Source organism: Pseudorasbora parva, chromosome 3 (assembly GCF_024679245.1).
Source record: "Pseudorasbora parva isolate DD20220531a chromosome 3, ASM2467924v1, whole genome shotgun sequence".
In the NCBI taxonomy this organism is placed as follows: domain Eukaryota; kingdom Metazoa; phylum Chordata; class Actinopteri; order Cypriniformes; family Gobionidae; genus Pseudorasbora; species Pseudorasbora parva.
In genome coordinates this window covers 16,992,998-17,008,767 of record NC_090174.1, presented here as the reverse complement: position 1 = coordinate 17,008,767, position 15,770 = coordinate 16,992,998, and the positions used below count along the sequence as shown (strand labels likewise).

The 15,770-nt window shown below is 40.2% G+C and overlaps 1 protein-coding gene across 1 annotated transcript in view; it reads right to left on the bottom strand.

Annotated features, from left to right (window-relative positions):
* Positions 1–2,214: 2,214 nt before the first annotated feature.
* LOC137070637 (transmembrane protein 272-like) overlaps positions 2,215–15,770 on the bottom strand; it is a 67,682-nt gene continuing 54,126 nt past the window's right edge. Inside the window, exons 2-5 of the mRNA XM_067437947.1 lie at positions 5,474–5,557; positions 5,210–5,260; positions 4,919–5,125; positions 2,215–2,897 (exon numbers count right to left, since the gene is read on the bottom strand). Of these exons, the coding sequence (XP_067294048.1) occupies positions 2,704–2,897; positions 4,919–5,125; positions 5,210–5,260; positions 5,474–5,537 (516 nt within the window). The 5' untranslated portion in view covers positions 5,538–5,557 and the 3' untranslated portion in view covers positions 2,215–2,703. The remainder of the gene's footprint in view (positions 2,898–4,918; positions 5,126–5,209; positions 5,261–5,473; positions 5,558–15,770) is intronic.

Sequence of the window (15,770 nt, the reverse complement as noted above, 5' to 3'; positions counted from 1 at the left end):
ATCAATTCCAGGAGGTGGTTGCTTTCACACAGAAGGCGACCCGGCAATGTTCCAGGAATTTTGCGGGTCTGACCTGCAGTGTGAAAGGGGCTCTTCCCAGCAAACACGTTTACTTTGTTGCAACGTCTGTGGCACGTTGCATTTCTACTATGGCAACGTCGCATGTCGACCTGCTCGCAACATTGTAACAACGTAGAATTGTAAGACGCGACGGGGCTGTAGCAACGTTGTTGCGCAACATTCAGCAACTTCAAGACGACATTCTGACAACTTATTTTTTCAATGCTATTCCCCATTCCCCATAGTGGTTCATTTTTAATTTCAGACATTATACTTTTTATATGCCTATTGTTTATCCTATTATTTAGGGGCGTAACAGTAAATTAATTATAATCAACACCTGCAACACACTTTTGAAGAGTAAAAATGACATAGCCTAGAAGTTTATTCAACTAATTCAACTTTATTAAACAGCATGTGGTAAGCGACCATACATACAGATACATTTAAAAAAAAAAAAAAAAAATAGAATAAACAAATATTTAGTTTAAGTATAATACATCAAACACACACAAAAAGCAAAGATAGGCCTAGGTCAGAACATTTAAGAACAAACTCGGGTTTTGTAGATAGCAGAAAATCGTATTCGAAAGCGTGATATGAGGTCGATTACCGGAATCATGTCCAGGAAATATCAACAAATCCAAAGGAGAAATGCAAGTCCAGAAACCAGCAGGTAAGAGATGTTGAACACTTTCTTAACGGTAAGGATCTGAGTAAATCTGCTAATGTTAAAAGAAATAGCGTTATGATGGTAATATACAAAATCTCAACCCTATGAATAATAACATGATTTTTCCGTTTATTTTAAATAAAAAAAATGTAGTTTGTAAAATAAAGAATGAATGAATGTCAAGTAGACACGGAAATTGTAGCTTGTTTGAATATTTACGTCTCAGCTAAGGTAAATTAAAAGCAATAGTCACGTATCCGCGTATCAAGTTATTATTAGAGCAATTTTCAAATATTCTCCTGTTTAAATGCATATTGCCTGTCGTGCACATTCTCAGCGGTATAAAAACAAGCTGCATGTTTTAGAGAGGTCGACTTTGACCAGTAAATATGGCATATTCAGATGACTTTGATATCGTTATTTTACATTTAATTACATTTAAACATTTAAAAGTGGCTGTTTATAATACACTTCCATAAAATGTATGCAGGCATATTACTCTTACCTGACACTGATATTAAAATAATTTTTTCGGTTTCTGTGATTTGGCTTTATTTATTAAAAAAAATATTGAATGCCACACATATTGAAATAAAAACAAGCATGCTTTTTGCTGCATAAAATTGGTGAGCAATCATAAGCTATGGTAGGTCAAAAACACAAAGAGAAGTGTAAGGATAATACAACTTCAGCATTTGGACAGCATTCTGCACTCATTTTGAAATTGAGATTTGACATCATCTAACATAAAATTAATGAATAAAATGTAATTGATCTCATGGATGTGAGTGTTGTGGTTCCTGGTCATAGCAGTACCAGTTGCTGCAGTTAATGAGGTGAATTCAAATGACTTTGACATAGTCCTTTTATTTTTTCCCATATTAAATGACTATTGCCTGCTGTGCACAGTTAAGCTGAGACCACCGGGGTGGTGGTGCCCGTCATCGCTTGGGCCCGTCATCGCTGCTCGCAGCTTTAGGCCTCGTCCACACAAAGCCAGCGCTTTCGTAATCCGATCATTTTTTTTCCTCGTTTCAAGAAATATCTGCGTCCACACGGGATTAAGAAAACGGACTAAAAACGATGTAGTTTACATGCCAGGCCAGTGTGTGGCGCTGTAATTCTGCCACAGAAATACACTAAAAACGGAGAAGAAGAGTTGTGGCTAGCAGGGGTATAGCAGTGGTCGGAGGTGAGCCAAAATCTCACAATTAAATAACAATAAATACATTTGCTACTTAACAGATGTGTTTTATTAATGCCTACACCTACCCCAACCCAAAACATACCCTTACAATAATGCAGATACGGTAATTAAATGACGGTTTAGAAAAATATCGGATTCATGCTTCTAAAACGCCGGATCCGTGTGGATGAAACGCTGATACGGTACAAAATTTATACGTATACAGCGAAACGCGTCTCCGTGTGGACAGGGCCTTAATTTGTTTTTGTTTTTACCACAGAAAGGACATGAAATATCGATTTGAATTGATTTTTATTTTTATTATGCGAGAAAAGAAAACATAAGCACAGTCATGAAAGAAAAAGGGTGCCAGGGACAATGTCAATTATACAGTTTAGCGTCAGGTGGTATACAAAAATGTGCAAAATGCCACAATTGACCAATAAAAATCAGGCATTACAGAGAACAGTGTAATAATTAACAATACATAAATTGATGAGTGACAATAGGTAATATATTTTATAAATAAATTTATATTAATTTTGTTTTGTTTTTATTCAACATTCCACAATATTAAATGCAAAATCTGACACACACCATTATAAAAGCTTCTAGCACCCAGAACACACACAGGAATTATAGTTACATAACAGAATAAAGTTATCAATATGCAAAAGCTCAGAACTGATTCAGTAAGTGGCACAACATCAAATAAGGGCAAAAGAAAGAATTAGCATACTTCAAGAGTATTGTTATTAGTAATATTACTGTTGACTGCTGGCCATCATACGTCATCGACATTTCCACTCCTTCCACACAAACACAGGCAGAATAACATACAGCAACCTCCTAAGAAGACGATGCCCAGCAATATATAGACCAATGTGGTGGTCCAGAAAGCAAATAGGTACAGTGTCTTATTGCAATAATCAGTGCTGTCGTAATTAGGCTGGTAAATAGAGTAGATCCATACATTACCTGTAGGGGAGACAATGGTGAAGAGGGCAATATGAAGCACTTCACAGGTTAAATCATTTATTGGAAAAACTGAACCTGGATAGTAATTTTAACAAATGTCTTTAATAAAGACCATCATGTGATGTATTATGATATACATGTTCTTTGACCTGAGCATCCTTAGTCTGCACTTTTCTGCACATTCCATGCTGAAATACCTTTGTGGCCAAGAAAGCAGATTTATTTTACATAAGGGTGGCCCTGCAATCCTGGTCGGCTTGTTAAGATTGCATGACCAGCAGAATACTGCTCTACCCAACACTTCCATTTCCAGAACAAATTAATCATAGGTGACTGTGAATAGGCCGTGAATAGGATATTTCTAAAAAGCCAATGCTCAAAGTGGGGATGAATATTGATTCTTTAATATTGATTTTTAAGAATAAGTCACCCAATCATCCAAATTCTTGCATATCATTTAAAGATTCAATGTGATTAACAGTCCACTATTTCTTTAAGCAAGTAAATAGGAGACAAAAATAGGAGGTACATGTTAAACAAATCTCAGAGTTATCTGGTGTAAAAGTGATTAATTTAATATTTTTAACATTTGCTTCTAAATATACACCAGTCAGGCATAACATTATGACTTAATGGGCACCCTAAATGGTCTGCGGCTATGCAGCCCCATATGCAACAAACTGTGATGCACTGTCTATTCTGACACCTTTCTTTTAGAACCAGCATTAACCTCTTAAACAATCTGAGCTAGAGTAGCTTGTCTGTTTGATCAGATCACACAGGCCAGCATTCACTCCCCACGTGCATCAATGAGCTTTGGCCACCCATGACCTATGGCCACCTATGTTGCCGGTTCACCACTGTTCCTTCCTTGGACCACTTTTGGTAGCTTTTGGACCACAACCCACTAGAGCTGCAGTTTTGGAGATGCCCTACGTCTAGACATCACAACTTAGCCCTTGTTAAACTCGCTCAAATCCTTACACTTGCACATTTTTCCTTTTTCTAAAACATCAACTTTGAGGCCAAAATGTTTACTTGCTGCCTAAAATATCCCACCCACTAACAGGTGCCGTGATGAAGAGATAATCAGTGTTATTCAAGTCATAATGTTATGCCTGATTGTTGTAGATTCCATATTGTACTCAGTACATACAGTTCCTCTCTAATTATATTATTACATCATATTATTTGTTTTATTACAGTACCTGTCAAAAGTTTGAAACTACAAATTTGTCTCCTATTCTCACCAAGGCTGGATTTATTCGATCAACAATACAGTGAAAACAGTTAACATTTTAATGTTAACATTTCTTGTTATTGTCAGTGTTGAAAACAAAATGCTGCTTAACAAAATTTTGTGGAAATAGTTACATTTTTTCAGGATTTTTTGATGAATAAAATGTTCACTGAAAAGCATGTATTACATTTATTTATTTACAAAATCTTTTTAATTTTGTAACATTATAAAATCGCTTTACTGTCACATTTGATCAATGTAACGCATCCTAATAATAACTGTAATATATTAACTGTATAATGTTACCGTTTTAATTTTGGTTAAAAAAATGTTCCAGTATATTATGTATTTTACAGCTAGTACAAAATGTATAATTTATAATATAAACATTGATTATATTGTTCAAATTGTCCAGAAATTCAAACAAAACGTTACTTAATGTGCCTTAAAATTATGAAATTGTATTGCTTTGAATTCATTTGTTCACATAAAAATATAATAATAATAATAATAATAATAATAATAATAATAATAATAATAATCACAACAATAACAGCTATTCTTTATTGTGATTTCAATTAACCATTTTTTGGCAAATTCTAAAAAAAAATTTTACATTTATTTTTTATTTACTAATCAAAGCCAATATTCGCTTGCATATTGTTTTTGAGTATTAACTCTGTTGTACCCTGTACACCGGTTAAAAATAGAGTTGTAATAGCTATATAATCTAAATTTCACATACATTTAATATAACATTTAATATAACAATTTATCTTACCAGCAATGAACCAGCAGAAGAGGAAAAGGGACACCAGTGAATTCCAGGCAGTGCAGAGACTACTCAGAAGAGTTTGAGTGCCATCTTCTGGCTCCTGAGCGCATGGAAGGCAGGACAACAGACCAAGGACTAATGCAAACACACCGGACACCAGCAGATAGATGGGAATATAGGGCTGCTTTGGACAGTCATGCAGATATATTGCACCTGAAAAATAAGAGTGATAATAGGCTTGTTTATATGCCCAAAATGAACTAATGTTTATAAAGACCTAGAATAATTAAGACATACCAATTGATACCTGAGCGATTGGCAGGACAGTCACAAAGAGTTTGGAGATTACTGTGAAAATTAAATCACTTTATTTAATATTTTTTTCCATGCATTTCTCCGTTTTATAAAAGTTTAAAATCCTACCATGAACACTTAAGCTATGTAGCTCTCTTATAACTTCCAAAGCATTTTCAAAAGGAAAATCATCATTAATAACAATTTAATAAAGCTTCACATTTAACATATTACATTCACACACAAAAACGCAGTAATCGTGAATACTTAGAACAGGTGTGCTGAGTTTGGGAGGCCTGCGAATGTTCTGCAACAAGCTTCTGTCTTCCATCGTCTTTACTTTACTCTGGCCTGACAGAAAAAGGAAAAGAAAAAAAAATATATAAATATCTTGCTGAGGAAACAAAGATTGACACTAGATTGACAAAAGTGACAGTGGATGTAAAAACTACAAACCACTCTTAACACAGCTGGTTTTTGCCATGTAAAAATGAAAAAGATATTTAAATAATTAAACTTATTTCTGCAAAGAGCAACTTGGGAGTCATGTTTGGTATATGCTGCACAACTGAGGAATTGAAGTACTAAATATTCTATGTTCAGAGGACCAGAGCAGGGACAGTGATCATGTTGGAAGACTACATTAGACCCCCACTCGGGGTGAGACTGTATAACTCTTAGTATTAATGATCTTGAGTTGCACCAGCGTACACCTGAGAAGGGCGGTGACATTGTGTGCAAAAGACCTTGTGCTACCATGTGCTTTAGTAAAGCGGAAGTAGTAATAGTTAGCCTAGATGTCAGCCGAACTTAGCCCCGCCCACAACATTTTTAGGTCGGGCAGTTCGGTCTGGCCTCGTTCCATAGAGGAGTAATTATCTCCGAACAGAAACTGTTCGGACCAATGAAATCATCAGGGTGGGCTTGGAGAGACGATGACGGACAGATGATAAACAGTAACGTAATCATGTACGTCATCAAATCTTAAACGGAGAGCTTGTTTGTATATGCATTCACCTTCACAATTTCTCTCAAAAATGATGATCATGTTGGGCAAGTACTCTGTGTATCATTAAATTCTTTTATTTTTTTACAACATTGGCAAAGATCGTTTATTCAGAGTTCGTACCCCTTTTCAAAGGTCAAATTCAAGCACTTTTTAAGCACTTTCAAGGTCCATTTTAAATATTTTTCCAGCACCTAATACCGCTGTAAATTACATACCAATACATTGTCAAAATTATTATTTAGTGTTATCATCACATTAAAAAGATAATAATGCTATAAACAGCCAAAATTGTGTTTCGTAAAGCAGAAGGCTCAGATATTTAACCAAATCACAAGTTTTATTTCTTTTAAATGTATCACTGTCTAAGTAGACTGTGCTTACTATCTAACCTGCCTTTGGGGTAGTTGTAAAAACAATTATCCTAAACAAAATCGCTCGACAGGTTCACTTAACTTTCAATTCATTTATTGAAAATTTTAAAAATGCAAGCATTCGTCTTTGAGGTAGACAGTCAGATTTAGCTCATTGACCGTTTCTACTTTTAATTAATTTCTTTTTTGTGTGTGTGTATGTCTATTAAAGTCTAGGCAATCAAATATTTCTTCTGAAGAGATCACTTTATATGATTAAGCTTTTTTTTTCATAAACATTGATCAATTACCATTACAATTATCTCATAAATATGCTTACAGTGCATGTTTTATAATTGTGTTGCAGTAGCTTGCATACTAGGTGTGTAACGATTCGTTTTAACAACGATTCGATTCGGCTGAAATAAAACAGTCACACTGATTAAAATTTTTGGCTAAAAAGTTACTGAATCGATTTCAAGTAGAAAAGTTACTGAATCGATTTCAGTCGCCGGGGGCCCACACTTCTGCTTTTTCCGGTCAGGTAAAAATAGCTATTTTTATCATATCAGATACATTTAAGGGGCCAAGGGCTTCGGCCATCGGCCCACTCTCTTCACTGAACTGAAATGAAGTAGTGGGCTGTACTTTCCACAAAATTTACATCAGGTTCAAGTACGCCAGCTTGGCTGGTGGTTATGTTGCCCGCATACCATGGCCTCCCATGGCCGAGACTGGTATTACGATACCTGTCGGGCCAGGGCTAGTAATGCTACTGCTAATTAAGGTTGCTATCTCTGCAGCACTATAACTTGACATTTTTTTAATGACATCATCGTCCTTATTTCTTCTCATTCTTTTGATGCGCGTAGGTCATTTTTTTGATATTTTTACCTCAATTTTTACAAATGCACCTTTAAATCGTATCAACCTCAAATCGTGATACGAATCTAATCGTTGTTAAAACTAATAGTTACACCCCTATTACAAACAGCACAAGAAGCTTGACTTCAAATGGTAAAAAGAAGAGAAAACAGTAATAAAATAAGAACAAATAAGCAAAAACAATAGCACAAATAAATCAGGTAGGCCTAGGTCTAACTGCATTCAGGTAAGAAACTGAATAAAAAAAATAAAACAAGTTATCAAATTTAGAATAACATTGGATTTTCATTGTAAAATTAAAAACATATTAATCTGTTAAAGTTACACAGGTTAATCAGTAAAGAGCAGCAAGTGATCTTTTGTCTTTTTGTAGTTTGAGTAACTGCTGCCCCTTTAAGACCTGACGCAAGTGTGGAAACAAAACACTGTTCCTGTTACTCATTCTTCTGAACTGTTTACGACTGTATTTACGTTAATAAACACCAAGATGAACATTGTAACATTTTTTGTGTGTATTCGACCATTAATAAGCTGGGAAAAGGAGCTATTTTTTATTTTATTTACTTGTACAGTCTTGTTCAAAATAATAGCAGTACAATGTGACTAACCAGAAAAATCAAGGTTTTTAGTATATTTTTTATTGCTACGTGGCAAACAAGTTACCAGTAGGTTCAGTAGATTGTCAGAAAACAAACAAGACTTAGCATTCATGATATGCACGCTCTTAAGGCTGTGCAATTGGGCAATTAGTTGAAAGGGGTGTGTTCAAAAAAATAGCAGTGTCTACCTTTGACTGTACAAACTCAAAACTATTTTGTACAAACATTTTTTTTTTCTGGGATTTAGCAATCCTGTGAATCACTTAACTAATATTTAGTTGTATGACCACAGTTTTTTAAAACTGCTTGACATCTGTGTGGCATGGAGTCAACCAACTTGTGGCACCTCTCAGCTGTTATTCCACTCCATGATTCTTTAACAACATTCCACAATTCATTCACATTTCTTGGTTTTGCTTCAGAAACAGCATTTTTGATATCACCCCACAAGTTCTCAATTGGATTAAGGTCTGGAGATTGGGCTGGCCACTCCATAACATTAATTTTGTTGGTTTGGAACCAAGACTTTGCCCGTTTACTAGTGTGTTTTGGGTCATTGTCTTGTTGAAACAACCATTTCAAGGGCATGTCCTCTTCAGCATAGGGCAACATGACCTCTTCAAGTATTTTAACATATGCAAACTGATCCATGATCCCTGGTATGCGATAAATAGGCCCAACACCATAGTAGGAGAAACATGCCCATATCATGATGCTTGCACCTCCATGCTTCACTGTCTTCACTGTGTACTGTGGCTTGAATTCAGAGTTTGGGGGTCGTCTCATAAACTGCCTGTGGCCCTTGGACCCAAAAAGAACAATTTTACTCTCATCAGTCCACAAAATGTTCCTCCATTTCTCTTTAGGCCAGTTGATGTGTTCTTTGGCAAATTGTAACCTCTTCTGCACATGCCTTTTTTTTAACCGAGGGACTTTGCGGGGGATTCTTGAAAATAGATTAGCTTCACACAGACGTCTTCTAACTGTCACAGTACTTACAGGTAACTCCAGACTGTGTTTGATCATCCTGGAGGTGATCATTGGCTGAGCCTTTGCCATTCTGGTTATTCTTCTATCCATTTTGATGGTTGTCTTCTGTTTTCTTCCACGTCTCTCTGGTTTTGCTCTCCATTTTAAGGCATTGGAGATCATTTTAGCTGAACAGCCTATCATTTTTTGCACCTCTTTATAGGTTTTCCCCTCTCTAATCAACTTTTTAATCAAAGTACGCTGTTCTTCTGAACAATGTCTTGAACGACCCATTTTCCTCAGCTTTCAAATGCATGTTCAACAAGTGTTGGCTTCATCCTTAAATAGGGGCCACCTGATTCACGCCTGTTTATTCACAAAATTGATGACCTCAGTGATTGAATGCCACACTGCTATTTTTTTGAACACACCCCTTTCAACTAATTGCCCAATTGCACAGCCTTAAGAGCGTGCATATCATGAATGCTGGGTCTCATTTGTTTTCTGAGAATCTACTGAACCTACTGGTAACTTGTTTGCCATGTAGCAATAAAAAAAATACGAAAAACCTTGATTATTCTGGTTAGTCACATTGTACTGCTATTATTTTGAACAAGACTGTATGTCAGAGGTTGGCTTTATAATGGTATGTGCGCACTTCAGATATGAGCGTGAAATCTGCGGGAATGTGTAGAATTATGTGCAATCCTGTGCGAAATTCAGGCCGATCACACACTAACACACTGTCATAAAGAAAAATCCAGCAGAACGCGTCGGGACGGTAGTGTTCAGAGGGTTAACCTGTCGGCCGGACATGGAGAGTAGAGCAACAGGTGTAAAGAGGACAGGTATCTTTTCGGATATTTCATTATCGATGCATATCAAAAATATCAATATTTTTGACAGCACTAAGTTACTTGTATGACCATCTGACACTATTTTTATTCACTGAGCTAACATTTGTAGGTTTTAATTTGCGGATTTGTGGCTACGTTCCCTGCCTATTCCACAAATGAACATGCCATAACGGACATGCTAATCTTACATTATCACATTATACATATAAGTATATGCAAATTCCTAGCTAGCCGTTAATAGCACAAGTTAAACAAATAGGCGCCAATGTGTAGGCTATAGTAAACTACTTTAGTTAGCTTACTTGAAAGTCTATGACTTAGCCTTTCATGTGACTCGAAAGAGCAGACTCGCCCATAGTGAAAAGCTGCACGTATTTTTGCAAACTTTACAAGAGGCACTTCGTGGGGGTTTTGTCCATTTGATCCAAAATTCGAATTTAGCATCTTTCAGCCAACATTCATTGAAACGACAACATGGGGGTGGAGTCACACATGGAAAGAGACGGGCAGATTGCGAGCACAGCAGGTTTCATTTTAGGCTCTCAAACATTTTATTTCTACATTTAATAAACAAAATATTTAGTCAGATAGGTATTTGATGTAAAGTTAATAGTTACAATTTCAAGTATTTTTAAGCACTTTTTCCAAAATTCAAGCATTTTTCAAACCTTGAAAACGCAACATCAAAATTCAAGCACTTTCAAGGATTTCAAGCACCCGTACGAACCCCGCGTGCAGACAGGGTTCCGTGAACTACTAGCCCTAAATAATAGCTTCTCGGGGGGTTATCCAGAAAAAAAATGGTGTTTGGGGGGTAAAATGTGTTATTTTGGCAAGGTTGCCTGCTAAAATTCGCACTCATGGGTCTATATATCACATAAAAGTTGCTTCAAGCCGCGGACATAGAAAACAACCAGCGGGGGAAAAAAGCAGACTTGGCAAAACACAGTTCCGTTGAGCTCTGTTGACGTCGCTTCGTTGCTCTGATTGGTTGTAGGTCTATCCAATTGATGTCTTTCCTGGCTCGGTTGAAACACGCCCCATAATCACAGCCCAATGGAGCAGTTTCAGACTCATATTCTGACTAGAATTGAGAATGACCACGTCAGGCTAAGTAATAGTAGCTTTTTGGCAGGATGGTGTCACGATAAATTGGAACAGTTTTAAGTCTTATTTTGGCTGATCTCTATTCTGGACTTGCACACAAACGGCTTTGCAATCATTTACCAAAATTTAATTTGTGTGTCAATATTACAAAGTCTATTAAGTAGGACATTACCACAGGCATGCTGAAGACAGATACAAAGAGGAAACGCACCAGCAAAGAGCGTTGATTTGTGTACAGCAGTAAACAAGGAAATGCTATATTGCTGATGTTCCACCTACTGATAGAGTGGATGTGCATTTTCATTCAGTCCGTCTGCTGTGTTTGTTTTATGCAGGTGTCTTCTAGCATAATTTCATAAAACTAAAGTGTGTTACATCTTTGTCTGCATCATGACTAAAATGTAGTATTTGTTTCTAATTTCAAATCGCTAGCTACATAAACTAAATCGACAAAAGTATTGGGGCACCCCACCAAATCATTGAATTCAGGCGTTCCAATCACTTGCATGGTCAAAGGTGTATAAAATTAAGCACCTAGGCATGCAGACTGACAGAAATAATGGATAGCTCTCAGGGGCTCAGTGAATTCAAGCATGGTACTGTGATAGGTTTCTACCTGTGCAACTATTCCTGAGAAAGTCCATTCATGAAATGTCATCCTTACTAAATATTCTACGGTCAACTGATAGTGTTATTACAACAGAGTGAAAGCAATTGGGAACAAGAGTGAAAGCAACTGGGAACAACAGGCCATGTAAAATCACAGAGTGGGGTCAGCGCATACTGAGGCGGAGAGTGTACAGAAGTCACCAACTTTCTGCAGTCACAACCTCAGAACTTAGGCCCTGTCCACACGAAGACAGCACTTTCCCAAACCAATGTTTTTTTCCCCTCATTTCAAGAAATATCTGCGTCCACACGAGTTTACAAAAACGGACTAAAACGATGTAGTTTGCATGCCAGGCCAGTGTGTGGCACTGTAATTCTGCCACAGAAATACACTAAAAACGGAGAAGAAGAGTTGTGGCTAGCAGGGGTATAGCAGTGGTCGGAGATGAGGCAAAATCTCACAATAAAATAACAATAAATACATTTGCTACTTAACAGATGTGTTTTATTAATGCATACACCTACCCCAACCCAAAACATACCCTCACAATAATGCAGATATGTTAATTAAATGACGCGATATTGATGTGCGCAGGCCCAGTGCCCGTAGTTGTATCCCTTAACTTTTTCACCGTGCTGGACGTAGTGTGATGACATCACCGTTTCAGAAAATATGCGGAGTCGCTGTACACAAGAAAACGGAAGATGATTGTTTTCAGATTTACCCACTTTGGGACCCGGTTTCGAAAAATATCGGATGCATGCTTCTAAAACGCCGGATTCGTGTGGACGAAACGCTGATACGTTACAAAATTTATATGTATACAGCTAAACGCGTCTCCGTGTGGACGGGGCCTTAGGATGGCCTTCAGATTAGCTCAAGAACAGTGCATAGAGAACTTCATGGAATGGGTTTCCATGGCAGGGCAGCTGTATCCAAGTCTTACATGTAAAGCCACTGTACTCTAGAGCAGGGGTTCCCAAACGTTTCAGACCGCAACTCCCAACATTAGACCGCTCACATTGGTTTCTATGTAAATACACTTCCCCGTGACCTCAAGAAGCGTGCTATCAACCGAGGTTAGAGAAAGCAGCTGTCTTTAGCGTCCCTGTTAAAGGTCCACTGAAATCATAATTTACGTTTTTTAGCTTTTAGTATGACTGTGTTAGCCGTAAAGTTATGAATAAGCTGGTATGTTCCAAAACTATGACAATTTGTATTTAGGAGATATAAGCATTCAAAATTTACAGTCTCTCACTTCTGTTAAAACGAATCTCAGATTTTGGTGACATCATCGCAGACTGCACTTTCTCGTCAAATCTTCTGTCCAATCAAAATGCTCTCTAGAATCTAAAGCCCGCCCCCTACACTGCTAAAGCTGCGGCTGAAATTGGTCAGTTGTTAACACACATTTACTAATTTCTACATGGTGAAAGGCACATAGCACACTATATATGTGATATGAAAGCATATTTACACTGAATCGTTTCCTTTGAGGCGAATAAAGTCAGTTATCACTTTAGTTTCACGCACCGCAGCAGCGCACACACCCTAACGCCTCTGGTCTAAATTTAGACTACAGACACGAGAGTGCAGCGTGGATCATATGTCCGCGCAGAAAACAAACATATCGTCCCATTTGAATTCTACACAGAATGCTGCATTTCAAAGCGATATGGAGGAGATTATGATGGTAAATAGTGTTAGAGGAAACTGGCTTTACCAAACAGAAAGGTCCGCTCTTGCGCTCTAGTCAAACTGTATATTAACGAAACGCTATTGGCTGCTTCAAAAAAGGGGAGGAGCTACTGACAGCTGAAGCCATTTCAGGGGAAATTACGTCAACACATTGAATAATGCGGCGCGTTTCAAGGCACTTCAGTGGGCCTTTAACTTGCCCAGCGCTGCGTCGGTTTGAATCCCGCTCGGTGCGGGTCGACTAGGAATCAGGGAGACCCAGTAAAAGTGCGGGGGACGAAAATACATTCTATTAAAAGTGTATTTAAATAATCTACGCCCATGCATGCATGCATCCAGTGTCTTTCCATCAAATGCCATCCTCAGGGTTTGATCGGTTGAAAGTTCTATCAGCGCATCTTCCATATCTGACGCCAGATGATTTGCTGTGGTTACATTGAACCTTATCCAGTCATATATTGGTCAGGAGCGTCTCCTTCAGGGAAATACGTATGAAAGTGATCCAAAAGGGACTGAAGGTGAGCAGTAATAGCGCGAGAGAGAGCTTGCGTGCATATAGTTGCCAGATTGGAAATGTTTAGGTAAAAACGTAGTGCATACGGGTTTCTTTTCACAGAAAAGATCTGTTTGGAGGATTTCATTACTGAAGGCGGGCAGGCGTCCCAAAACTTCTGGCAATATAGTGTATATTTTTTGTTTAAGGTCAGGTTGGCCAGTTTTAGAGCAAATAAATTTGCCTAAACAACGGGGGAAAAATAAATCACAGCAACCATGTGGCAAGGGGGGCGTGGTTCAGCGAGGTCTGCAGCGGGAGAGAGAGCCGCGGGACGAGCGGTAAGTGAGTGGGTTGGAAGCAGATTAATAACACCTGTCTCTCGTTCCAGTAATGAGTGCGGAGAGGGTATAAGACATTGGTGGAACCGGAGACCGAGGAGAGAGAGAGGGACTGCTGACGCGACACACACACACCCACGGACATTGAGATGTGAGACACGTTGACCCGGAAGCGGAACGTTTGAACCGACCCCCCTTGTCCTCTTCCTTCCTTCCAACAACGAACATTATCACACTGGTGCCGAAACCCGGGAAGGAAGTAGGACAGCGCCGCCGCCATGCAGACGCCCTCCGCCTCGCCATTTGCGGACATTATCACATCCCTCGCGGTCCTCCATCAGGACCAACATCAAGCCATGCTGGACCTTTGGGCAGACCAGGAGCGCCGCTTCGAGGCCATTGTCTGAGGCCAGCAAGAGGACCGCGAGAAGTTCCGGAGCTGGATCGACCGGGAGGTTCGCACTGAAGCCGCCGGGCTGGCCAGCGCACCGGTCCACGTGCCCCTCCACAAAATGGGGCCAGAGGACAATCCGGAGGCCTTCATAGACCTATTTCAGAAGGCCGCGGAGGCCTGCGGCTGGCCCCGGGCACAGTGGCCGGTGCGCCTCATACCGTTACTAACAGGAGAAGCCCAGGCGGCCGCACAACACCTGCCGGTGGCGAACCTCCTGAAGTACGAGGATCTGAAGAGGGCCATCCTACAGCGGGTCGGTCGGACCCCGGAGCAACACCGCCAGAGGTTCCGCTCCCTGGAATGGGGCAAGGCCGGCCGACCCTTCGCAATTGCCCAACAGCTCCGGGACTCGTGCCGCAGATGGCTCTTGGCCGGCGGAAGCGACGTGGACCATATCGTCGATCTGGTGGTGCTGGAGCAATTCATCACTCGGCTCCCAAGAAAGACCGCCGAGTGGGTCCAGTGCCACCGGCCCACGTCGCTGGAGACGGCCATCAACCTGGCGGAGGACCACCTGGTGGCGTGCCCGGGGGTCGGCGAGCCCTCACTAACCTCTCACTCTCTCTCTCCCCCCTCTGTCTCTCCTTCTCGCCCTGTCCCTCTCCCCAGGTCCCGTCCTCCAGGCCCTCCTCGCGTCCCCCCCCAGAGGATGGGCCCAGGACCGTCCGGGAGTTCGCGGGCTCCGCCCAGGGGGGCGGGGCCGCTGGGGGCGGGTGGGGACAATGGCTCTGGTTTCACACCCTCCCCGCGCTCATTTTCCAACCCACTCCCCGCCGCAGGGGCGGCGGGCAGGCCTGGGCTGGCCTGCTGGCGGTGCGGTGATCCGGATCATTTTGTGGACCGATGTCCGATGATGGACATCGGAACAATGATCCGGATCCCGAACGTCCCGCGGGCCACCCCCGATCAAGCAGGAGAATACCAAATTCCTGTGAGTATCAAGGGGGGTATATATCAGGCTTTGGTGGATTCAGGATGTAACCAAACCTCGATCCATCAAAGTCTGATGCAGCCTGGGGCATTGGATACAAGCCGCATGGTTAAGGTGCGGTGTGTGCACGGGGATGTGGTGGAATATCCGGTTGTCCCAGTCACGATACAGTTTCGGGGGAAAAAGCATAGTATAGAGGTGGCGGTTAGTCCCCACCTCCGGCATCCGCTAATTCTGGGGACGAATTGGCCCGCCTTTCCG